Here is a 25,243-nt window from a genome sequence, read left to right on the forward strand (position 1 = left end):
ATAGGACTGAGGTGAATTAAAACTCAAAACTAAATCAAAAATAACATTTTGATTCGGTAAAGGCAAGATTTATTAAACCACACACATATAAATTAACCTTACTATTGCAAAAAAACATGAGATATACTTTAAAACACAAACAAAACATCTTTCAATGAGATTATTCCGCTTTCGATTTGGTATTAAACAGTGTGTTTATTTTAAGGTCTTATTTTGCGGTCTTGCAGATGAACATCACACTGACCTCATCTTTCTCAACCAATTTCCTATTACTGATGTCATCCACTTTGCTGCTGCAGTTGTCTTTTCAAATCTATGGAAACCAACAAGACTGCTGCATTCACCTCCTCTCAATGGCATCCTCCACCATAAATTGTAGCGTTTCATTCTCTGTTGGCCTCATGACTTTGACTCTGAGACGGGGGATGGGATTAAGTGCGCTGACAGAGGTGTCAAATTTATACTGTTTTCTTGCAGTATTTACTACAGTATTACTATAGACAATGACTGCCAGCACTTCTGTGGATGGCGGTGAGAATGTAAAGGAAAAGCTATTTTGTCTAAAATAAGAAAGAAATGGACTATTGTTGCCATATGAACAAATACACCAGCAGCTAAAGAGGAGAGGCAACACCCAAACACAGAAAAGAAGGGGGAAAAAACACAACACACAAGCATATATTCATACAAACACACCGCACATGTACACAAAAGGCACAGACAGAGACAAGGCTGTGTGGCTGCACCCAAAACCTCTTTTATCTGGCATTGCATTAAGAATGTATGACTGTGATTTTCATATAATGTGTGTCATATCACAAAGTGGCAGGTTTTCCAATTGTCCAATAATGATCTATTTGCCAATTCAATACTACTGAAGAAGAGACGGCAGGCAGACGTAAAATGAATAAAACATTGAATGGAGGGATCGTGACGGTTCTATTTCAATCTCTCTCTCTCTCAGAAAGTGTCGAAGAAGACTTGTGTGCAATTGGGGTAAAATCAGTACTTGGACGGTTGCCTGAGTTTGTGTGCACATTGCATTTTTCTGTTCTCTTTATCTCACACTAGACGCCTACGATGCACACTTTCACAAGCAAAGCAAACGTCTTCTCGCATCTGCTCTCTTGTTTGTTAAGATAGTTTACTGGCAATATTCGCGCTGGCTGGTGTACACTGTAACCATGGCTAATTAGCTAATACCATCGGAGTCCAGAGCCCTGTGCTAAATATAAATATAGGATACAAATGCGACCTCTTAAGTGCAAATTCACTGTAAGGTACAGTAAGTCGGGAGTGTTGGTGTATCTTTAAAACAATGATTATCTTTTTTTAAAAAAAAAAAGGTGTGATCATCTCATTAGGAAGGGGACAAAATGTCTGCAGAGAAATTAAAAGGCATCAGGCATTATCACTTTTAAACTTTTTTTTTATTATGCTGGTTTGAAATAAAAGAAGCATTGTGACACAAAGAGATGCTGCTGGTAAGGAAAGAAAGGAGCAGCATCTAAAATGTAAAAAATAAAGAAATAATCATTGTTGTGGTCATCATCATTTTTATCAAACCAAAGAGAAAAGAAAACAATAAAATAATAATAAAAATACACCTCCATTGTAAGAAGCAAAAGTGATTTAATTTCTTTCATAAATAAGAAAACCTGTCAAATGGCTGATGGGCAACTAGCGAAAACAATATATTGATAACCATTTAAAATATTTATCATTACTGGCTTTACAAATAAAATAACTACAATTGGCAGGGTTTTTTTTTTTTTACACAAATTAAAATGTTATAGTTCTGTAACAACTAAAACTGAAATGATGCTACAGTAAGGAGATAAAAACATGTCTGTCAGCAAAATGCATTTCTGTTAATCACACAAAAGTTAAAAAGATGAGATCAACACAACCAAACACCAACTAGAAACTTATAAAAATCACTGTAATGTGGATGTGATGGCTCCATTCACATATTTCATTACTTCACTTCTGCATGTTGAGGAGACAAAATTGACATTATGGTCAGACAAAATAAGAAAAGGGAGGGTGGGGGGCGAGAGGGGGGGGCATTTTGAGGCAATATCTTTTTTTTTTTTTTTTTTTTTTTTACCTGCAACATTATATCTCATTTTATCTCACACCGTTTCTTTCTCTCTTTCCTCTCTATTTCTCACCTGGCTCTTTCCATTTAATGATCTGCAGGACACATATTGTGTATTCAGTTTTAGATTGAACTTTATTGGAAAAAACACACCAGTGAGCACAGATTTAATGCAAGAACGAGAGTGTGAAATACTCTTCTGAAATCCAGCTGCACAAGGCTGTTAAAATTCACGAGAAAGACTCGAACACTGAGACACTCTTGCACGCAAGTGTGTGTCCGCGCGCATACACACATACACACTCAACTGCACGCGTCATGAATGGGCTACATTCTAACGTCCAGACATACACGCACGCACGCACGCACGCACACACACACACACACAAAATGACTTACATGTAATATTAAAGAAGAAACAAATCTATCTGGACTTTCAATTCCCAATTTGATCCCATAAAAGTGATATTTACAATCACACTGTGACAGCTCAGTAGACCTCAACAGGTCTTTAATATTAAAAAAAGATTCTTTTGTTTTGTTTCTCTTCCCCATCCCAGCTTTTTGTATTAATTTGCAGGCCCTTAAGCAAAGCTACCATAACATCAAGGCCTGCGCTGAACCTACTAGAAGTTAATATTTCTCTACAGTACAGGGCCCACCGCTTATTGGCAAAAAAAAAAAAAAAAAAAAAAAGAAACAATTTTGCAAGCCAGAAATAAATAAAACAGCAACAACAACACAACAGAAAGGAAAAAAAACACAAAAAGAAATTAAGATGATTAAAGAAGAGAAAGAGTATTTTTTTTCTTCTCATTCTAATTAAAGCTGGATGGGGTCCCTGAGGGGACTCTGATGGTGACACAAAGAGGAGTGCTCTACAGCGCAGCCTGTATCAGAGCGGGCGAAGAGACACACAACTCAGAAAGAGGGAGGGGGGGAGGGAGGGGGGAGCAGGAGGGGGGCTTTATAAGTGCTTGGCAAATTTAAACAGCAAGAGGACCGCTAATACATTAAGTGGTACAGACAGTAGTCATCTAGTCAAAAAACTCTGGTCACAAATTCCTCTAAAACTGAGAGAAATAATAGTTACACTGACAAAAAAAGGTGGTGGTGGTGGTCATGGTGTTTGAGAGGTGGAATGTGTGTGTGTGTGTGTTTGTATGTGTATGTATGTACATGTATGTTACGTGTGCACTGTATGTAAGTGTGTGCATCAGAAGAAGGTTTGGGAGGGAGGAGGAAGGGGGAGGGGGGAGGGTAGGGGTGAGGAGAATGGAGGAGGGATGTGAGGGGTGAGAGTAGACTCCTCGGTGTCGTATTTGTCGACAGAGTATGATCTTCAGTTTCAGGTGAGGTAGAGTGGCTTGTCCCTGCCTATCATGCTGCCACTGGAGGAAAAAAAGACAAAAACAAATGGGCATGGGTTAGATTACATACGAAGAAACAACATCAGCAAAGAGGAGAAGGATTCCAAATATAAAAGAGAAAAATATAAAGTATTTTCCTCTGATTGCAAATATGTATTCCCTGAAGGCCACCATTTATGCTTTAAAGCTGATTCTCATAACTTATTCTAACCGATCCCTGTAAATAAACCAAACATTTCTTAGTACTTTAGCATGACTAGCACTACTATAGACTTACAATATCTTCCAGTGCTGCAGGACTGAACAGCCTGCCAAAGCGTTTAGTCCAACAACAGTGAAAACTTGTGTTAGGAACATCTGTTTTTTACCGCTGTCTGACAAACACATGACAAGCTCTATTATCTCACCATTACCTCTCCAGCTGTCTCCCCTGTCTCACTGGAATGGAGCTGACAATTTTCAACACTTACATTGTGAAAGCAGTAGGAGAGACGTCTGACATGACTATATATGCTTATTTCTGAGGGAGCTCTAGTTTAAGTCTGGGATTGTATCATATCTTTCTGACAGTATCAATGTGAAAATCTGGAGTAAAATGTAAAAAGGTAGTAATGGAGTCACATAATCGTGGTTATTTGGGCTTTTATTTAGGGTAAATACGTCAAACAGGAAAAGAAATGTTCATTTGGTTGAAGAAAATGTACGGTCTCCGTTCTAAATGTCTTTCTAGCCTATATATTACAAAAACATATAAATAAAACTGTCTTGTGTGTTTACACTGACCTGCAGTGGTTGCCACACTCCCGATTGCAGTATTCACTGTCCCAGTCATGGCTCTGAGCCACTCCGGGGCCCGGACCTGGGCCAGGAGCTCCTGGAGACTGGGAACCCCCAATGCTCTTCTGATACTCTGACTGGAGGTGGGAAAACCCCTGACGAAAGACAGAGAATTAATGACAATTTATACTTTAGCCAACATCTTAAAGAAAAAAAAACATTTTAGAGAGGCGACTGTATCTCAGTTAGCTACCTGCTGCCCAGGAGGAGGGGAGTGAAGAGAGGCCTGCAGCCCCATCTGGTGAGAGATGATTGGCTGGGACTGGACCTGCTGCATGCGGATAGGCTGGTTGAGGAGCGAGCTCTGGTGCAGGGAGAGCTGCTGGTGGGGGTGAAGGGGTGGGCTGATCTGGAAGGAGGAAGGGGGAGAGGCACTAATGCTGGGCAGCATCTGCGATTGGCTGAGCGTCTGCGACAGGGTGTGGCGAGGGGCGTGTCCTGCGTAGCTCTGCAGGTCGGTGAGAGGGAAGGCGCCGGGTCCCAGGTAGGGCGATGACGGCTGTGGAGGGGGTGGCACGCTGTACAGGGGTTGGTTGGCTGGCATCATATGTGGAGAAGCCTGGCCTGTTTGGGCACTTTTTGTCTCCACAGGGTCATTATATGTCTATAGAGAAAAGAGGAAAATTTTCACACTCATTGCAATAATACCTTAATCCTTAAAGGATAACTCCAGTTAATCACAACAATCCTCTTTCTGTAGTTGTGTGCACAGACAGTTTTCATTGTGCAATGAGGGATTATTACTGACATTCCAGATGTGCTCACTCTCAGATTTACCTCCATATAAAGTGAGTTAGACAATCTAACTAAACTGTCTGATCGCTCATCTTTCTTGCCCTGGATGACTTAGTTTTATTGATGTTGTCGTATTTCCAAACCTCCGCAATTACTTTGGTGAGCATGATGTTATCATAACCATCAAAAACAAAAACCAAACCTACAAAAACAAGACCCAAGATGTAATAAACCGGAACTATCTTTTAGGGATAAATCAAGTATTCACTGAAACATTAACAGTGTGCAACTTGCTGAAGGGTTTATGTGATAGTAAGAACCTGATTATTAAACCTTTTGCATTTCAGCTCTTATTCATTAAATGTTCAAGTGGTGATTGTAAGATCGTCTCACCTTTGATATAAAGCCACAGTTGTAGTTTTGCACTGCACTTCCAATAAAATAAAATTGCAAACAGTGTAGCCAGTATTGTGACCATGTATCCAAATTGTTTATACTACATACTAATAGCATAACATTGTCATATAAATTTTAGTATGTGCAATGTCAGCAGTACGCAATTTTAGTCAGCGATAGATCTGAGTGTGCATACAGCATAGACATTAAGTATGGGCGTTGATGGTCACTACGTCGTTAAAACTGTCACATAATTCTTTGTGTCTTATCATTCCTATAAAGACAACCCTCTCAGGGGAAGTTTAAAAAAATATGACAATGAGGCGGTATGAGAGCAGCAGCTGGCATTGGCAAATTCTAATTCAAAGATAATTATTTAAATGAATTTCATTCATGATAAAAATTTCTAGCGAAAGACTTAAAGAGGAAAGCATCAGAGCTTCCAAGAAACTTTTGTTTGATGTGAAAATCTAATCATAAGTGGTAGTGCATACTGTATTTTACATGCTGAACAATGCGCATTCATTCTATACTATTCACTTTGAGTATGTTTAGCCGTTGTGGCTAATTCTACACATGATCTCGCTTTGTTCTACTTTTTTTCTTTATTTATTCCACACAAACCTCTGTTAGAGACGAGACACACACACACACCCACACATTTATTCTGCAGGTCTTTCTGTCTCCATTCCTTTCATGCAGTGGCGTATGTATGAAATACATCCAGTGTTTCTCATTAACTGTCAAGCTGGCTGGAGTGATGTGTGGTGGTCTGCTATTTAGTAATGGCTCACATCCATCCCTCTGAACCCATGAAATAATCAATGGAATGGGGTGGAGGGACGGATAAAGCAGAGGGACAGATACATTTGCAGGGCCAAGTGGAAAATGAAATACTGAAGAAATTGTGTGAGGGGAGAGGGAAAGAGTAAGAGGATGAACATGATTTGTTGCACCTTATTTTACTTTAAGGGGGGAAAAACTCAGTTAACTGATTTCATATCCATCAGAGGAAAATTATATACAGTAAAAGAGAGTTTATATGGATTGAAACATTTATTAAATTATAAAAATCAGTGAAATTTCCTACATAGTGTAAGCTTTTTTTTATTAAGATTTTTTCAAATCACATTTTGTGTTTGGACCTTTTGGATTCAAATGAATACAAGAGTACCATGGCATACAGTGGGTAGCAATCAAACTTCTGTTTTTTTCTTCTTCTCCTAAACAAACTGACATGCGTCACAAAACAAAAAGGCAACAGGTGCACGCTGAAGATGTGAATCCTTCAAATGACGCTCCAATTACCTCCAATTCCTCCATTTGAAAAGACTCCTTCATTGGTAATTAAAAAAAGAGAGTCGTGTTGAATCATGAGATTCAGCCTCGCATTCAGATTGGCTGATCCTGAATGGGTGTGCGCTGATGTGCAGGTTTATTTTTGTCAGTCAGTTTTTTTGACTGGCAATCTACCAACGTATAGTATCAATCAAGCCTCTGTATAGGCGCTCTGACATGAATGTCTAATTGCACCAAAGACAAGAGATGAGAATAGTCCTTTTAGTTGGAAGTATGCCACAGTGAAGAGGCTGATGAATTAACTATTCATGCCTTAATCAAGGTGCTTGTTTTCGGCCCATGAGCATGAGAGGAAATGTGGCGCTGTGCGGAGGGTAGGAAGGAGGACGGGAGGGGGAGGGAGGGGGAAGAGGAGGAGCTTGGTATATGCTAATGCAATTTAGAGTTGTGTTTCGAAAACAATGCAGAAACAGAGAAATGAAATGCAGTGCTCCGACAGACTGAAGCGATTGAAGCTCCCCTGCTCTGTGATAACCATTGTAGAAGCCTTGCAGATGTAAGATGATGTAGGGGGGGGGAAGTGTTCTACAAGCCTCTTCAATGTGGGGTTTTTATACAAACACGGATACAAATGTGTCAATGTTCTGAGGCTGAACTGGAGTAACCTGCAGCAAAGAGAGAGCAGTAGGTGTGAGTAAACCTCAGCCAACACATTAGTGAGCCATCAGGGAGGACAGAAACGCCAGGTGGACAGCAAATCATGGGTAATGTCCACTTCTCTACTCTTACATGTGCACACTGATGAGCGCTCAAACACACACATACACACACACACACACACACATGTACTGTTACTTTTCATTTCTCCCCAGGTTGCAAATCAGGTGTGTTTGAGGCCTAATTTTCACTGTTCTCCTCTGAGCACACACACACAGCCACACACATGCACACATGCACAAACATCCTAACCCCTCAGTGCAGCAAGTGGACCCTTTCCTTGGAATAAGAGTGAGAGGAATTTCTCTGTCTAATTTATCATCCCTTATATCGCTGCTGACCCATGTATATCAAAGATGTGACCCCCGCCGTTACCTTGGAAACCAGACTGGCTCTGTAGGCGGCCAGGGCTTTCAGGTACTCCTTCTTAGCAGCCTCTGTTTTCCTCTTGTAGCTCTGCAGGAGCAAACACAACAACAACAACAATTGATTACAAGGTGATGCCAAAGGCTAAAATGACCCTGTGATCCACACTGACTGTTGTGGATGAGATTTTGGGAGTCATGGTGTGATTGTGTGACCCGGCAGTGTGCTGGGTGATGAAAAACATATCAAATACATTCATTGCACAGTTATCAAGTGAAGGAGATTTGACCCGTCTGTATGATGTTGCTGCATTTGAATCATTCATTTCTTTAAAATACCCATAAAAAATGTCAAGAAAGCTCGTGCGCAATAACGTGAAAATGGAGTCTGAAATATTATGGAGCTAAATGAGAGGAGAGAAGCTGTTTGTCACTTTGTGTACTGCTTTTCAGACTCTTCCTCTATTAAGGCTGTTGCTCATCTCTTAATCAGAGCTGATGTCCCAGCAAATCATTCAGATGTGGAAAAAAAAAATAAAAAGGATTCAAAACAGCAGTAGCAAACAGGCAATCTCAAGCCTTCTGAATGCACCTCAAATGATGCGTTAAGACAGGGAATTTGAGTTAATGTCATCACATGTCACTCACAAGCTCTTTATAGCTGCCACTGGCTGTTTGATGCGGGGAAAACAAGTCGCAAAAAGTCCACCCTTAAATCGATGAGGAAGACTCAAATCGCGGCTCCTCTCTGGAGCATTTTAATACGAAGAGAGAGAGAGAGAGTTTGTATGTGTGAACGTTGTGGGTAATTACTGATCTTCAGCGAGAGGACTGTCTGTGGCTGCATGGACGGGGTCATTTCTTTCAAAGAGGTGGGGTAGAATAACCATTAAGCATTCATGTGTTGCCAAATGCACATGGGCTGGCAGCCGCTAACACATACAGTCAATAAACAAACAAACGCAGAGACATACACACAGAACAGCAAACAAACCGGGATGAAGACGGATACAATCTTTTGCTCAAACAGCTGATGTTTATCCTCTCACTCATCCCTATTTACAATATTATTATTTCCCTTCTATAATATACATTCAGATATTTTGGGAACAAGAGTGGATTCAATTAGCAAATCCACAACACAAGAAAAGAATTTGATAATAGAGAACAAACCATAGATTTTCATAATAACAACAGATAATCCCTATTAAGTAAGTTTAAAAAAAAAAAAAAAAAAAAAAAGTGACAACCTTACCCCTCACCCCTTAAATATTGATAGAGCCATGGCTGCCTCTTTAATGAACCCCAAACTACTCCCAGCAGCTTTAATTTCAAATTAATTTAACACAGCTAATGATTTGCGCAACGACGGATACTTTTAAATAAATTACCATGCCTAAGGATGTCTAATTATTCCAAAGTGAGTGGATTCATTAGCAATTGAAGCCGTCAGAGGCTGCAGGTCAGTATGAATTAAAAATAACAAAGCTGCAAGGGGAGAGCATATGCCTCCATCGTAATCCTGACACAGAGGTGTCCCGCCTGAATTAGCCCCTAATTGTACCTTAATGAAATGTTCTTGTTTGATAACCAGTTAATTACAGGAGACAATAACTCCGCACCCTGCTGACACTGAAGGGAGTGATTATCCCTACGACCGAAAGACCGAAAGACCGAGCGACCGGTGAGGAGGAGGAGAAGGAGGAGGAGGAGGAGGAGGAGGAGGAAAGGAAACAAACGGGAAGTAGAGAGGCAGGAGGAGATATGAGAGGGGTGAAAAAAGAGGGCTGAGGAGAGGAGAGGAGAGTTAAAAACAAACAGAAAACAAAGACGTGTATGTGAAAGGGAGACAAAGAGGCAGATAACTGATGGATGCTGTTGGATGGATACTGAAAGTTAGCCTGTATGTAGGAGTTTTAATATCAAAGCCTGCTGTTTAAACAAAGTGACAGTGTTCTTTTCCTTCTATCTCTGACCTTTCACCGACACACATCTCCAACACAGCAGACTCAATTAAATAAAGCTAAGGTCTCTCCTCCCTCTCTACCCCAACTCCATTATCACTGTTCCTCCCCACTGCTCTAAAACTGGAAATTGATCTTAATCTTAAATAACAAAAACAAGAAAAATGTTGTTGTGTGTTTCTGGGCCAGCTTTAACATGTAGTCACCTTGAGGAATAACACAGCCCAAATAACGCATTGATCTTGCACTATAATGCAAAAGGCCTTCGGGAATTAAAAATCGCTGTATGGTGTGCGAGCTCCGAAAACATCTTAACAGAAAAGAAAATATGAACATAAACATGGATTTAAAAAAAGGACTTTGTTCTACCAAACTCAAGGACGGCACCAGAGAATACACAACAACACGAGCAAAGTAGGGAAAAAATGCACACTGAAGCTCAAAACAAAAGAACTCGAATCACAAGAATGAAAACTTCTGATCGTTTCTTCAGTAAAACACAGCAATAAAACGCGCTGCCTTTAATGCGTTTATGTGAATTCTGCTGCATGGTATATTCGAGGAGCACTATAGGTAATTGGAAACAGGGGCCGCCTTCTAGTTAAAACAAAGCTGTGTGTAGGGGAAGGGTTGTGTTTACATTCTGGTGCTCCTGCATGGCTCCAGAGGGTCTGACTGTGACATTGTAGAACACACCTCATCGGTCCTATAGAGGTGACGTGACAGTCAATGTAGGGGAAAAAATAAAGAAAAGGAATTTACAGCAGAAACATAGACAGAAAAAACAGATGAAGAGGAGGGGGAGATATAAATTGAAGTTTTATATTGAAAGTGAGTAAGCTATGAGACCTTGTCATTGGCCGTTTTCACTTTAAGTGCATTTGACTTGAGGATTAATAGTCAGCAGTTGTGGATACAGTATGCTTTAATATGTTGTTATTGTTATGAGTTAATCAGTGTCATTGTAGAAACCATGGACAGAAATGTTAATGTTTTAAGACTTGAATAAGTATTAACATGCAATAGCTGAATTGGTTACACTCAAATAAATGCACGGTTATCAAGTTGATCCGTTTGTTGTGCTGGAGTAAGTGACACCGCTAGTCACTGAGAATAATTAGAGCAATCACAGCGTTATTGCCCAGACAGGGTACTACATTTCATTCTATAATGACATCATTACCTCAAGTTAATTATGTGTCTAGCGAGGTGACACGTTTGATTAAACACATGAATGCATAAACAAATCAAAAAATTAGCTGTGGAATGGCACAATAAATGGGGGGATTTTTAATGGTGGAATTGCCCTTTTGTTAGTTTCGTCTCCGTTCCCAGGTAATACTGTGAAGGACAAATGCATTTAGGGGGAGAGAGAGAGAGAGAGAGATGAAGAGAGAGACAGAGACAGAGACAGAGAGAGAGAGAGACAGAGAGAGAGAGTTGCATCTAGTGCTAAATCTAAGGTGAACAAGAAGCCAGGACATAAAGGGTTAAGAAGCACAAACAATAACATTTCAGGAGCAGATGTCCTTGAGGCAAAACCAAGGACAAGGCAATTGCTAATCTTGTATTCCCAGCATGATCAAATCACCAGGCAACAGATATAAATAAAAGGACAGGAAATGAGGAATTCACATTCAAGGGTGTCAGCGGCGAAATGAAGATTCATGGTGAAGAGCCCCGGTGAAGGCGGCAAAAATTAACTGCAAATAAAAGGGACAGACGGCCTCCAAAGTCCAGCGTATAAAGTAGGTTTGGTGGGAGAAAAACACACACGTGCTAGATAGGGTCTAGTCGACGGTGGCTGAGGCTGAGGAGAATGGGCTGCACTTTGTCATGGAGACAGGTGCTTTTATTTGACACCCAATAGGCTGTGCCCTGACGGGTATTCTAAAAATATGAGTCTGCGCATGATCATCAGACTGTCTCGTTTTCCATTCATTTCACACCATCATTTGTTACCACAAACACACAGAAACACCTTTGACTTTGTCTGTTGGTCTGGAATGCTAAAATGAAATGGAAAATGTGCAGGACGGAAACGCTGTGAACTGCAGTAAATGTTGCTGCAGTCACATATGCAAAGGTCAGGCTGTACTAAAATTAAATTGACTCATGAAAATATTCTCGGAAATATGTCTGCAGATGATGGAACCAAACTTTTCACTTCTTTCAATATATACTTTTCACGTCATAAATACAAGATTCTTCCAGAGATTCTAAATCTAATTTATAGCATACACAAGATCTCAAGACTGTTCCTACGTGACAGACATCAGGTAAATGACTCATGAAAGCAACTGTTTTCAGATGAGCTTCAAAGCTTACCCATTACATGTTTTGTGCTAGTTGACATTATGGAAGATGGGGGCTGCTATCTCATTTAAGAACAAAATTTCATAATTTTCTGGCACGGCGCCATTATTCTACCTGAAAAAAACATATTGTTATGCAGGTTTAGCATATAATAAACAAATTATGTTGGTAACACACTTAAAATTGCGTTTCTATAGGCTCCTGTGACATATACAGTATGTAGAATATGATATGTAAAGCATGCTAATAGTTACAACTTGACTTGAGTTTTCAGTCAGTGCTTTCTATTTTATATTATGACAGGTAACACCAGAAGCTTCCCTGTTAAAATTGTGTAGCTTCACAAGAAGAATACAAAGAATATTTATACACATAGATACTATCAGAGTATCACTTTACCCACAGTGTTGCAACTGAGAGACTCATCAAGCTGTGAATACTCAAGCTGCAGAATTTACAGTATGTGTGGTGAACCTTTTTGCTTGACCATGACCTAGAAATGTAAAATGGGCTGCTGGAGTGGTTTTACACTTATTTCATGCTAGTAGTGGCTTGTCAGCTATGGTCTATCAGGTGCTGTGAAGTGTCATAATACTAGCACTTTTACGGAAATGTGTAAAAATACTGTAATTGACACCTTAAATTAAACATACCCCAACCAAAACAAAAAATAATTTCAAGCAAAAGGTTCAAAATTTTATAAGCATCCATATTTTAATGTTGCTTTCATTTAAAGGGGACATATTGTTTTGGGGATTGTCTGTTATTTATACACTGTTATGATGTTGGATGTCTATGTTAAACTTGAGGTGAACGTAAGTAAAAATGCTCCCTGCAAGATAAAAGCCCAGACTTCAGCCTGCTCTGAATGCTTTGTTTGCAATGTTTTTCCTAATGCCGTGTTGTAGTCTTTGTTGCTAAGTTTCGAAGATGTAGGATGTATTTGAGAAGTTGACATTTTGAGTAAAGAATGAGAAAAAGAAGTGAAATCCTACTACTATTGTTTGTTTAAGTAGCCTTCAGAGCCGGGCAGAAGTCTGCCGAGGGGCAGCTTCCAGGAGCTGACCAATCAGAACAGAGTGGACAGGTCAGAGACAGGAGCTAAAACGGCCTGTTTCAGACAGAGGCTGAACTGAGGGGCTACATAAAGAGCCAGTTTACGATAAATGAGGAGGTTTTTGAACTGTTAATCATGCAAAGTTATTCTATTTGAGCCCCGGAATAAAAATATGGACCTGGAAATGTGCATAATATGTCCCCTTTAAAAGCAAGACTATGTAACTTTTCTTGTACAGCGGCCACTGTGGCCACAAGTGCCAATAACAAGATAATGGTGAATATTAAAACACAGTGTGACAGTAGCACAGTAGAGACGAGTCATAAAGTCAGTGAGTGTGATTTGTAAGAGGAAGAATGTGTTACTTCTTCTTTGAAAAGTTATATAGAACTGATTGAAATACAAAGATCAATTTACATTAAATAAACCATACTCTCAATGTATATCTACCCAATATTTATCTCCCTACCTGTTTCTGCTCCTCTCCCAGTCCATCCCACATGGAGGCTACAATCTTGGATACGTCTCCAAAGGTGGCGTTGGGATTCTGTCCTTTAATGGCTGCCTGGGTATCTCTGAAGAACAAGGCATAGGCTGACACAGGCTTTGTAGGCTCATTGGGATCCTTCTTCTTCTTCTTTTTCTGGGGTTTGGGCTTGGGCTTCACCATCTCTGAAGACGGCCGCTTCTCACCCGTGATCTGGAAGACCATCAAGACACAAAAAAAAACAAAACAGCTTATTGACACTGCTGGAACTGATTCCACTAAGGTAACCTGTAACCTTGGAGTGAATAATTGCATCTGTGATGGATGCTTGTAACATTGGGTCCAGGTGAAGCATATAAACTTCATTAAATCCCTAATTCGATACCTCTGTTCAACACCTGTGTAGTCAGTGTTTGAATATTGCAGCAATGTTTCGCCGACAGTTTTACACTTGTACACAGCCACACTGGTTGATAGCAGTCTTTTTTTCTGCCTTACTTTCTCAAAAATAACATCTGTTAGTTGAATTTATCAAACCTTTTCAAATCTTTATTTTTCAGTTGTTCAGCAAGTCATGAATTCTGACTTTTCATGCTAGGGGTGAAAGGAATTTTAAATCGCCTGCTGTATCTGCGCTGGCTTTGATGTGGTCTCAGAATGAATTGGAGAGAGCAAATGGAATTACTTACTGATAGGAGAGATGGTAATCATTTTTATTCATATACACATAGAGAAGCAAAGCAGAGATGTATAGGCAGGGAATTTTTTTTTAAACTAAAGGATCCCCCTTCTTGTAATAGTGCATCCCTGTGAGCTAGCATTTACATACACCAATGAATCTGAAACACAGTGGATGTGGCAGATTCAATTATACACTCATTCACATTCCCCTGATAAAAATGAAGCAAATCCACTGAGACATTGGTTGGTGGGCAATTTATGAAAGCAGTTTTACAGATTTACATAATAACAAGTATCCTTCTCCTCTCATTTAAATGAATGAGTGATTTAAATGAAGGAGTGGTAGCTTAGACTGTATACAGCTCTCAGGAAATGATAAACAAATGACAAAATTGATACAATTGCCAACACCTTGTGTTTTTTACTATCCACCCATTAAAATACTTCTCAGATTCGTGAATAAAGGAGGTCTGTCCATCATAGACAGAAAATGCATAATATTTCTTGAATTACTTTAGGGAATTTATAGCATGTGTGACAATTAGCCAACTAACATACCATGTTGATAATAGATTGTCAACAAATTGCAAATGTGTAATTGAAAAAGAAATGTGTCTGAGTGTAAAATGATCAAGCACAAAAGGACCAAGAGAAGATTGTGTTGCTTTTAAGTGTGAGCTAGATTTTGGAATCCTGAATGTTGCTTTTGATTAAATTGTGCAGCCCTGAATAAAGAAATAAGGAAACGATTAATAAAATAACATAAAATCAAGTTGGTTTCTACACTTAAATTCAATCATTAACTAAATATCTCAAAGCAAATATCTTCTCAAATGTGACATCAAACTGCACTACGTCATTATATACAAAAAAACACGGCTTCAGTTCCATCTACTTTCAGCAAAACAGTGCAACCATGTTAGTTTTCCAGCCAACCAAATAAAACAAGCGCAGGCATAGCTACCACTGTATTACTGTTAAACTCAGCATTGCAGTTAGCATGCGGACCATCTCAGAGAAGCGCTACCAAGCCCTGGCCTGTCCCTCACTACAAGCCAGAGAAGCATTGCCACATCAGTACCTTCAAGTGAGGATCAGTCTCCTCTTCCTGATTGGAGCTTGAGGGGGAGGGTGTGGCCGATTTACTTCCGGGAGGTGAGGGGGAACCATGAGGCAGTGCACTCCGGCTGACCTGAGGGTTTAGCTGGGACAGTGCGCTCATGGGGTTGGGCAGTATCGGAGGTGAGTTGTTTATCAGGGGGTGGTTACGAGCGGGGTCATAATGAGCGCCGTCTGGGTGCTGGTGATGGTGTTGCTGTTGATGGTGGTGCAAAGCCATCTCCTGCATCTGGGGTGAGAGAAGAATACCAGCTTTACTACCTTCTCCTCTACGCAAAGTAATAAAAGTCGCCAATCAGCCAAATATGCAAATACTTTATAGAGGAGATGCAATTTTTCAATTTGAGAAAATATGTGTGTTGGATCAAATTTAAAAATGACAAAAAATAACTCACAAAAATGTAAGTGTAATGAGGGAAATGTGTCTGTTGACAGAAACAAAACAGACCAAAAAACCCCTCATATTGGTCTCACTGTTGAACTGAGGCTGGTGCTCCACTGTCTTTCCTCAGCACAGATAAACATTATTTTCAAATTTGTAGGTTTGTGGCCAGGCTTATTCATTGCTTTTTGGTACCTGACTTCAACACTGACCTTCAGCAGCCAAGTCTGAATACTGGGAACAAAGTAATTAATAAGCTAACTACAGTATCTCACTAAAATACTAAAAGAAAGACCTCTCAACTCGAACCAATCACGATAACTCACAGCAACTTCCCTTTAAACACAAAATAAGACATCTACTTTGCTCCCTAAAGGCAAATACCATCCATTGTAAGCTAATCACGCTAGAAAAACATCTGTGACATTACTCATAGTTTTCTGAAGGCTCGTTTTAAAGCCCTTGCATTCACTACCCAAGCCAGAAAATCTAAGGTATATCCCAATTTCATACTACATACAAATTCTAAGCAGGTTATGGGTATGTACATGTGCGTTCACACTGTCAAAGTTGCAAAATGAAGTATCCTAAGTGTCAATGGACACTAATCTCCCATAAAGTAAAACATAAAGGAAATGGCAGAGCTGCTCAGGGCTACATAAACTGTGGATGGAAGCTCCAAAAATGTCCAAAAAAGTGTTAAATCCAAATTAAATACATACTATATAATGTAATGTCCTGTTAGTATGAAATAGCACACTATGTCATTTTTTGTATATTAGCTGCCAAAACATTATACCATGACGACGTGTATGGATTTGGGACAAACCACTAGATTTTCCATGATGTGTTGCTGGCTGGAGCCTGATGTTGGATAAGAAAGCTGCCATCACCACAGCTCACTGTAATAAACTTAGACAGCTGTCAGTCAAGCTAATGAGCCCCAAGATTACATTTTTTAAAATGAAAATGTGTTTTCAAAATCATAGGCAAAACACACACACCACAAGACTTAAAATCAACTACCGAGAGCCCGACTTATGAAATAAAATAAACTTTGCAACTTAATAAAAAAGAGTAAATTTTCCACACTCACTATAGCAGCTATTAAGGGAACTGTCTTTTCAGGCAGTTGGCATTTCTTCAACATTTAGCCATGGTATTTGCTGCTTTTGTGTAACACACAGGCCCATTATGACTTAACTCAAAATCATGTACTTGTTCAAAGGAGTTCTCTATTCCAGTTAAAGGCACATTTACTGTAGTAATCCATGAGTTTTACTGACTTCTTTTAGCAATCACTAAGAAGTGCAACAAGTGCAGCCCCTACAAGGGCCTCGAGACACAGGAAGAAGACCTCAGTTACAGCATCTTAAAATGAAGTTTTGAGAAGACAGAATTTCAGCACCTGGCAGAGGAATTGTTGAGTCAATGATATTGATCAACAACTCTATCAACCCCCTGCAGATATATTATGCTCACTGTGTGCTATGAAGGAGAAAAATATTACTCAATGCCACGTTAAACAACATCTTTTGCAACACTTGGGTCCACAAATAGAAACAAAAACGGTGTTCGCAGCTGGAGAATGACCCCCACATGGAGAACACCCTTCAGAATGATTACAGAATTAGACTCTCACAAAGTCCTGCTCTTAGCAGTTTTAAAAGATCTTCAATAATAACTACATCAAAAGCTTTTCTTCGAGATTCATCAGGACAGAACATGAGCACCGACCAAAGGATGCTTTTAATGCAGGCATAAATGGGAATGTTTGGCAATTTACAGATCAGAAAGTGATGAACTAGCATTTGTTAGCTCTTTTAAACATGCATGAGTTAAATAATACATTACACATTAGTGCAGAGCTAAAAAGATCAAATTGAAAGGGCCCAAGCATATGAGGTCTTGATAAACACGAATGGAGGTTCAGAGATGAAGGTTTGGCTCTCTAATCATAATTGGTCCCAGTAGATTTCTAGAATAAAAATGCACAACAAAGTAATGCTGTACAAGGCTCTGGCCTGCTTTAAAAACTCATAATATTCACACGACATTAGATTCTCTGTTTGCCTCAGCAGCTGCTCACAAAAGGCAGCCATGAACAAAGACATTCCTTTTGCATTTCAAATAACCAAGCGCTAACCTCCCCCATCCATGGCAATCTCCAACTTCCAATCATAATTCAAAACACCATCACTACACTTCTTAAAATATGGGGGAAACAGCTTCACCAAAAGAAGTAGTAAGACAGAAAAAGAGAGAGACGGAGAGAAAGAAGGGAAGGGGAAAAAGAAGGAAATAGAAATCCATTAATTTTCCATTTTCCATGGGCTTGCTCTTTAAGGGTCCTCACAAACCAAGAAGCATTGAAAAACCAATTAATCAAACATGAATGGCCTATCATAGCTATAGCAGACGCATTTCCATAGCAACAGCCTCCCGGCAAAATTGTCACCCTTTAATCTGAGCCACACCATGTTTAATATAAACAAGAAGGAGACATGCAGAGCAGAAGAGTTCACTGGGGGAAGGCACCACGGTACTGTGGGTAAAGGGTGTCGACCTCATATGAGTAGATAAACCTGTGATCACTAACACTTTAAGTGACAGATTAAGAAAATAAAAATCTACATTTCTGTTTCTATTATAAGTCATTCCTTTGAGACCCTATTTTTCAAATTGTGACAATATGTTATATATTAAGTCACCTTACTCTTCATTTGAGGAAAATCATGCAGGTGTTGCAAAGTGTTGTGGCGACGAAAGTGTGGTTGGCAATAGATTTTCACCGTATTTGTTGGCTTGTTTTGAAACAAGCACACGTTTCCTTGGTCATTATTCCTATTCACTCTCATATTTCATAGCATTTACTCAATTTTCACTAAAGCGGCGTGTTATGTCCTAAACTAATGAAGCAGTTAGTCATCGGAAAATAGAAAAACATCAAGTACTGCATTCCAGTATAAGTCGATAAAGCTTATAGACAAGCTTGCAGTAGCTTTTGTAAAATATAAACTGTATATATCTATAAAATTCAGGCAAAAATATATACTGCTTCGGTACGAAAGTGTGTGTTACCTTATTACAGTTACTAAAAGCAGTGTGCAGCCAGCTATAATATCAAAAGGACTAGTGCTAAGGACTACTGCTCATTACTCCAAACACTCCCACTATAATCATTTCCTTCTAATAGTCATTCCTGTGTCCTTTTTTAAATGTCTGTGAGTGCTTTTAGTTGGTGCTTTCACCTGTGTGAGACAGAAAGAGCAAGAAGTTATCACATAGCGCCATCAAGCCTGTGCTAAATAAAGCGAGCGGCAGACGGCTGTACAAATATTATGAAAGAATCTGACAAAGGTTGCCGGTTGCCATAGGTACTGTATGCTAATTCCTAATGGTATCATCCAAATGGCTGGCCGAAAGTGGGGGGAGTGCACAGTGAGTAACAGGACTTCGCTGGTCACTGCTCTCTGCCTTCAGCTTGACTGACTTTTCATGGACTCTAGATGATGGCCTAATACTGTTTTTGTTTCTGAACACATAACAGGACATTACGCTAATTGAATCTAGGAGGTGATGCAACTCAATAATTACGTTATAAATCATTTTTGGAGTGCAGTAGATGTGATAGATGTTTATAAGTTGGGTAAGAATTAATATGGCAGGTATCCCACAATGAAGCAACTAACACATTTGACATTTTGCGCAATCTCATGCTGCATTTGAGTTTTGATGTATTTTGCAATTGCACTGAAAACATTGCCCCAATAACTAGCAAACTGAGTAGAACAGTGGTATACATTTATTCACTTTGTTTATTTATAACTTTAGATTATCAGGTCCGTCGGGTATTGTCATCGCTGTGCTTAACCTCAAGCAAGTTAGTTGTGTGTTGTAAAGCCACAGGAGATCAGAATCCCTGATAAACACGAGGAAAAGAGAGAGGGAAGGAAAGAGGACACTGGAACAGAGAGAGGAACAGAGAAAAAAAATTACAGACACTGCAAAAGAAAAAGAGACCACATGACCCAAGTACTAAAATCAATCTCCAAAGTTAGCAAGGGACAGTTAGATATTGCTTTTTGGTGATGAGCAGCCAGGCAGACCTAAACTGTGATGTAAAGCCAGGAAACTCGGTGTGAACGTGTTCCTTTGCCATCGTTACGCCTGTCGTGTTTGTATTCACATCTTGTACATCATAGTCAAATGGGAGTCAAATAACAAAGGCTTTCCAATTATGTGTAGCACATTGTGTGCGAGATGGAATATCACAAAGCCATTGTTCCCTTGCTGCTGCTGACCTTACCTTTGAAATGGTTTCACGGCCGCTCCAATTGCCTGCACCATTTGATTTAGCTAAGGGGATTTGACCACCAGCACAGAGATGAGAGAAGGGGAGAAGAGAGCCCTATACAGCTACAAGGAGAAAGAGGAGAGATTCAAACCAGAGGAGAGTAAAACAGCTAACCTTGGTCCGTCCTCATGATGATTATGGCAGAGTGGCATCTGTTTCATCATTTAAATAAGCAGCTTGATTGCTATGCAAGATTTTATTGCCCTGGCATCATAATAAACCAGTCTCTCAATGCTACAGAATCAATAAATGTTGTGGTCATGTTTCAACTTATTAGCATCATCTAAAATAAATCTTCAAAGTGTGTCAATTTTTAATGAAGTGCCTTCTGTAGCGCCGGAGTCAATTCACTTTTAGTTTACTTACTTCAAAATGGAATTTGAATCCCACAATGCTGCATGATATTATTCAGTATTTGGATTTTAAACCTGCTGAACTGTTTTAATAAGCACTATAAGACTATCATACCCTTTCTCAATCCCATCCTGCCTTGTTTGAATACACAGTGATCAATGCCTCTGTGAGTCCTGGGACTTTTCCTTCCTCACTCCCTGCTTGACTGGAGCCATCTTGTTTAGAGTGATGGCTCACTCACACAGGTTCACGGCTGCTATTGTAAAATCACCCAGCGTTTAATTGAAACAAATGACTATAATAATAGAACATTATCCCTGCAGGCACCCAGCCATGACAGCTTTAATTAGAGGCGCGTTCAAGACTGATCCTTCAAAAGCACAGCCGCCGAGCAACACGGTGGTAAACACGCCGTTAGGTAGGGAGCCAACCCTGGGCCTCACAGCCCTCAAAGCTACTTCTCATTCACCCTGAGGGCAAAGCACTAACAACTCTGTTCCTCAAAGAGCCTTCGAGCCGCCACCCCTCCCTCCCCTGCTCACTCTCCCCCTCTCTGTCTCTCTCGCTTCTCTCTCCCTTCATCCATGTCTTTGGTTTATCAAGCTTACATACAGTATACCCGGGAGGGTCATTTACACAAGCTGAGGAGAATTAATAAGAGAGTGGATTTATGAATCATACGCTACTTAAGTATGAAAGCAAAGGCAAAACGCTGCTTCTGCCTTCTTGTGACATCAGACAGATGCTAAGTAAGGAGATATGATGGGCAGCGGATGCTGGGATGTTTTAAGAATTTGTTCAAGCTTAATTGGATGCATTTTGAAAGTAGTCAAGATTACATTATTAAATGTTATTCAGTAAGACTTTGATACAACTCTGCTATGATCCAGGTGTACTACCAGCCAACTGTATTTAGCAGCACACTGTTAAAATCAAATTTTATTTATTAGCTTGGCAGTCCCTCCATGTTGCCCAAACAAGACACTCTAAGGTCACTTTCAATCATTCCAATTACATGCTAGTCAAAAGGAGAAAAATAAAAAACTTGCTCCCGCACCTCCTGCTCTGAACTGTGATCAAGTAATTAATCTGGCAGAAAAACAGCAATACCTCACAAATGAGCAGCATAAGGAAATAATTACGAGTTACGAACACAAACTTTAAAAGACAGAAAAGGCGATTCATTCCAAGAATGTCTTAAGTAGCTACACTTTTCAAATGGACGTTGCCACTATATCTCTCAAAGCCAAACAGAGTCAGCGCCAACACATTTGATAGTTTCATAAAATATCTAGGAATGGCTTTTAAGTCATGCCACACAGAGAGACAGAAAAACACACACACACCGTCTCTCTCTCTCACACACACAACGATAACAAACGTAGGTAAAAAGCTAAACTTTTATGTTGTTCTTATGAGAGCATTGTGTTGCTATAATTTATTCCCTTTATGCTTTTGGTTTGAAAAGTTACAATGATGATGATGATGATGATGATGATTATTATTGTACCATTATTGTATCATTGCACATTATCATAATGTAAAAGTATAGCTGGAAGCGTTTGCACAAAAGGCTGACTGTGATTGACTGTTGGTTTGAAAAGTACTGTACCACCCTGAACGCTTCTCAGAGTGAATCTGTGGCAGCAACAAGGCAGTGGTTGATTTGCAGATAGTAATGTCATGATGTCCCCCTCGGCACCATCCTCCATGTTCCTCATTACTGCTAATGTCAGAACCTCCTTTGCTTTTATTTTCTCTCTCTCTCTTCCTCTCTATTTCTCTCTCTCTCTCTCTCTCTTGTTCCTCAGTCTTTTTTATTCTCTCTCTTGTTCTCTCTCACCGTCTCCATCTCCCCCTCTCTCGCTCCCTCACAGCCCGGGCGTGTCTCCGAGCTCACCTCACAAAGCACGGCGTCAGAGAATCAGAGCCTTGCCTGACATGACATGTAGGAGACGGTTGTGAGGAGCGGTAGGGACACACACTCTTGACAGCAGAAGGCAAGGCTCCTCTGCTCCCACTAATGAGACTCCTGACTGCCGTGTCAAACACACTTTGTATGTATGTGTGTGTGTGTGTGTGTGGGGTGGGGGGGGGGGGGGGGGTGGGGTGGGGGTTGTGCCCGTGCTCGCACAACAAAAAAAATGAACGTAGATGCAGAAATAATGAACAGAAAAACAAGAAAGAACGTGCAAATGAAAAGAAGGTGCATACAATACTGTATCTGCCATGCAAGTGGAGGTCATGCCAAGATGATCTGACGTGTGTAAAATCCTCTCACAAAAGAATTTCACACATTTCACCTCATTCTCCAGCTTTGAACTACTTCAAAATACAGACAGTGTATTACCAAACAAATTAACTTCTTTCGTCTGTGCTGAGGTACAGTATGTATAAGGATTACTGGATGGGTGGGCAGGGGGGTTGCCAATTTTCACCAGAAATTGCCAATTTTTTCAAAAGGAACAGATCGTTTAAAAAAATGCTCAGGGATTCGATGACCCTGGACATCCAAAAGTTTTGTTTCCGACTGCTACACTGATCCCTGAAGTTTATGGTCAATAACATCCTCTTGCTTCATGGACCGCTCAGAAAATACTTCTGATAATGGAAAATGAAGAGAAAAGTTGGAGAAAACAAAAATGAGCCACTCATTTGCTACTGAGTTACTCCTGGTTTAGTGATTAAACTCAAATAGTATTTTTAAACTTTTATTCTCTGATGTTCACCTTTTTTAAAATGTTTTTTAAATAAAAACAGAAAACCACGAGCTGTGAGGTTTGGCCCACCATTCCCTTCTCCTCTGATAGGCTATTACAGGAAAACCAACATTTTTTCCTACTTGGCTCAGTCGAGGATGGAAACCGGTCTTAAATGCTGCTTGTAGTTTACGCCCCTTGGTCCTGGATTAGCACAGCGTATTATGAACTGTCTTACATGAATACACAGAGTGTTTTAATCACTCTGGCTCTAACCGCTCTTGCGTACATTAGCAGACAGAGTGGTAGTGTTGTGTTGAAATGGTGGCTGGTGGCACAGCAGGGGAGACATCCCTGAGTGAGATGACATGGGACGGTTCTCCACCGCCACCGGGGCAGAATATTCCTGGTGGTGAAAGCAGAATGAGCTTATGGATGGTTGAGATAGGGCACAGTGCAATATGGACACGATTTCATGGCATGATAAATCTCAGCAGGGGCCCGTGGCTAAGTGTAATATGAAATCCCTTATCTATGTATCTGCTTCATAACACCGGCTATCTACTGCAGCTGAATCTGCCTTTGTTTCTTTAGCTCTTCTTTGCTTGAATGCCACTTGATCACATCTACAGTATGGAGGAGGACGATGACAACAACATGTGTGCGATAACACATCTTTTACTCAGTTGTTTTTGAAATATGATGTGATGAATTATCTAAATTGAAAATTGTCACTGTGGAGATCCTCTTGTATTACCTGTGATCACAGCGATAAGCAGCGTTATTAGAAGAGGTTTTGCATTTTGCAGCACTCCATAATGTAGAAGCTGGCCTCTGTTTGTACATAACAAGTTTATATTACACCTGCAATATAAATGAAATGCAATTTGTCTCACAGAACTGATCCTTTTAAAGTTGGGTGTGTGGGTTATTTAACACCATCTCTTTAGAATTTCTGATTAAAAAGAAAGAAATTAAGTCGGCACCTTATCCTCTGATTAGCTTAATCCGATAGGTTAATTGACTTTATCAGGGTGGAGAAGAAAGATGAGCTGCCATTCCAGCCTGCAATAAAAATCCCTCCAAAATGATGAAATTGGAAAATAACCTATATTTCTTTTAAGATATTTCTTAATATACAACTACAGTTTCATATCACATTGCCAGAGAAATAAGGCACTTTCTCCCAGGAGATGAGAAAAGAATTGAATTTTTCCTTATCGGTCATCTATTTTTCCACAGAATGCTATTACTTGCTGCCTGCCGTTGCTAAGCAACAGGAAATATTAATAGGACCTTTTATTAGCTAGGCTTTACCAGTGGAGTACTAAAATGAGGAAGTGGAAAACATGAATGTGTTACATAAATCTCTGAACCTTTCAGGGTTTGCACAAGTCTCTGTTTGTCCAGTGATTTATGGCTGTGATGGTTCATTTATGGGAGAGGGAGGTGTGACATGCCAAAATGGAACATTAGCCTTAGGGACAATTTGAAAATAAATAATCACAAAAAAGTGGAGAAAAAAAGGAAGCAGTTTAAAGAACAGCCTTCTTTTTTTTTTCCCCTGTAGATTTCAAGAGGCCATCAAACAAGCAAGTGATTTTTGCTCCCGCTGGAGGCATTGATCATTCAAAATCATCTGTGCCTGAATCAACATTGGAATAACTAATACAAGTTCCATTCTATCACTGGGCTTGTTGAACTGTGGTGAAAAGCGACAGACATTCCATCATTTTCTGCAGACGCTCTAATCCCTTTAAAAAATGACTGAAAATGAAGGTCTTTCAAAGGAGAAATAGGTTTTCTTCATCTGAATGAGAAGTATAGAATAAGGCAAAGCCTCAAAGAGCAGAAAGTCTTTAAAGGCAGAGGTAAGACAAATTTAAGTCCATATTGGAAAAGTCTAAACACATTTAATTACACTATTTCTGAAAAGTCACATGATAACAGTCCGGTTGATATACAGTACTATTCTTTCTTCAGACTTAGAATTAGGAGAACAAGATT

At 39.8% G+C, this 25,243-nt stretch overlaps 1 protein-coding gene across 3 annotated transcripts in view; it reads right to left on the reverse strand.

Moving 5' to 3' along the window:
• Positions 1 to 1,408: 1,408 nt before the first annotated feature.
• The window catches only part of tox2 (TOX high mobility group box family member 2), a 115,580-nt gene continuing 91,745 nt past the window's right edge, over positions 1,409 to 25,243 (reverse strand). For 2 of the 3 annotated variants that reach the window (XM_067586808.1, XM_067586806.1), the window contains exons 5-10: positions 15,407 to 15,673; positions 13,627 to 13,857; positions 7,831 to 7,911; positions 4,502 to 4,912; positions 4,255 to 4,403; positions 1,409 to 3,492 (exon numbers count right to left, since the gene is read on the reverse strand). In XM_067586808.1, the coding sequence (XP_067442909.1) occupies positions 3,450 to 3,492; positions 4,255 to 4,403; positions 4,502 to 4,912; positions 7,831 to 7,911; positions 13,627 to 13,857; positions 15,407 to 15,673 (1,182 nt within the window). In that variant the 3' untranslated portion in view covers positions 1,409 to 3,449. The remainder of the gene's footprint in view (positions 3,493 to 4,254; positions 4,404 to 4,501; positions 4,913 to 7,830; positions 7,912 to 13,626; positions 13,858 to 15,406; positions 15,674 to 25,243) is intronic. The other variant, XM_067586809.1, reaches the window with a different exon arrangement.

This window comes from Thunnus thynnus, chromosome 4 (assembly GCF_963924715.1).
Source record: "Thunnus thynnus chromosome 4, fThuThy2.1, whole genome shotgun sequence".
NCBI classification, from domain to species: Eukaryota; Metazoa; Chordata; class Actinopteri; order Scombriformes; family Scombridae; genus Thunnus; species Thunnus thynnus.